At 63.6% G+C, this 1358-nt stretch overlaps 1 protein-coding gene across 1 annotated transcript in view; it reads right to left on the bottom strand.

Moving 5' to 3' along the window:
- MMP15 (matrix metallopeptidase 15 (membrane-inserted)) overlaps nt 1–1352 on the bottom strand; it is a 2978-nt gene extending 1626 nt beyond the window's left edge. Inside the window, exons 1-4 of the mRNA XM_009700122.1 lie at nt 1243–1352; nt 824–1131; nt 441–602; nt 96–319 (exon numbers count right to left, since the gene is read on the bottom strand). Coding sequence (XP_009698424.1) covers nt 96–319; nt 441–602; nt 824–1131; nt 1243–1316 — 768 coding nt within the window. The 5' untranslated portion in view covers nt 1317–1352. The remainder of the gene's footprint in view (nt 1–95; nt 320–440; nt 603–823; nt 1132–1242) is intronic.
- Nucleotides 1353–1358: the final 6 nt, after the last annotated feature.

The raw sequence follows: 1358 nt of genomic DNA on the forward strand, positions 1-1358 counted from the left end.
ACAGTCCCAGTGCCAGGCATCTTGCTGGGGGGTCCTCCCACCCAGAGACCCACCACATCCCCAGGGAAGGGGCGGGGGGGGGTCCCGGCAGGTACCTTGAACACAAACATCTCCCCACGCAGCACCGCCACCGTGTCGAAGTTCCCGTCGCAGATGTCGGGGCCATACTGGTCAGGCTGGTCTGGGCCACCAGGTTTGGGGGGTCGCTCTGGTTTCCCTGGAGGGGGTGGTCTAGGTGGTCTCTGGTCTGGCCTGCCAGGTCTCCGGGGTGTCACAGTGGGCAAAGGCTTGGTGGGCTGAGGGTGCCCATCTGAGGTACCTGGATCGGGTGGGCAAGAGAAGGGACGGGGTCATGCAGACCAGCAGCATCCGTGCCTCAGTCTCCCCACACGTGTGCCCGGTGTCCCACCTCTGGGCTGATCCTCCACCCAGCTCCTCACCGTACAGCTGCTGGATGCCCTTGAGATCATCCTCGGGCAGCTTGAAGTTCTCTGTGTCCATCCACTGGTAGAAGGGGGCCATGATAGCGCTGGGGTTGCTGGAGTGCTCCAGGCCCAGCGAGTGCCCCAGCTCGTGCACGGCCACCAAGAAAAGGTTGTTCCCTGCAGGGAAAGGCATCATCAGCAAGGTGGGGCGGAGGACACGACACATGGGGTCGGTCCTTGGCCCCAAAACCCCACGATGAGGGCGCTCCGGTGGGACCTGCCTGCGTCACCCATGGTGGAGCTGCTCTCCTTTCCACTCCTGCCCCCTCTGCCCTCAAACCCAGGGAGTCAGCGGGCTCCGCTGGTTGCCTTCACCACCTCCTTGGCCCTCAACTCACCAGACACATCTGTGTTCTCCAGCGTCCAGGGCTCATCCGAGTCGAAATGTGTGTCCCCCCCCATGCCAGGACCGGGAAAATAGGCGTGAGCCAAAAAGCCCCCGACGCCATCGAAAGGGGAGCTGTCTCCATGGAAGCTGGAGGCGAAGAGCACCATGATGTCGGCCTCCTTCTTCCGCTTCTGCCGGATGTCCTCGTAGGGCACCTCCCGGAAAACCAGCGGTGTGGCTTGCTCCCACACCTGGAAGGCTCGGCGGATGACCTCGTACGAGTGGTACCGCCCCAGCTTCTCCATGTAGTTTTGGATGCTGGGGGTAGAGAGCTCACTGGGGATGGCCCAGGACAGCACTCACTCCCTCAGGGGGTCCACGGCGCTCCATGGGCTGGGGGGGTGGGGAAGCCCTGGAGATGTTGGGTACCTGAAGGTGAGATGGCTCTGGCTCCAGCGCCGCCCCGTCAGCGCGTACCGCTTACGCCGCATGTTGGACTTCATCCGCCCTCCAAATTGGTCCGGGACCCCGCAGCGGGGACGTTT

Source organism: Cariama cristata, unplaced genomic scaffold (assembly GCF_000690535.1).
Source record: "Cariama cristata isolate BGI_N322 unplaced genomic scaffold, ASM69053v1 scaffold30185, whole genome shotgun sequence".
Taxonomy (NCBI): domain Eukaryota; kingdom Metazoa; phylum Chordata; class Aves; order Cariamiformes; family Cariamidae; genus Cariama; species Cariama cristata.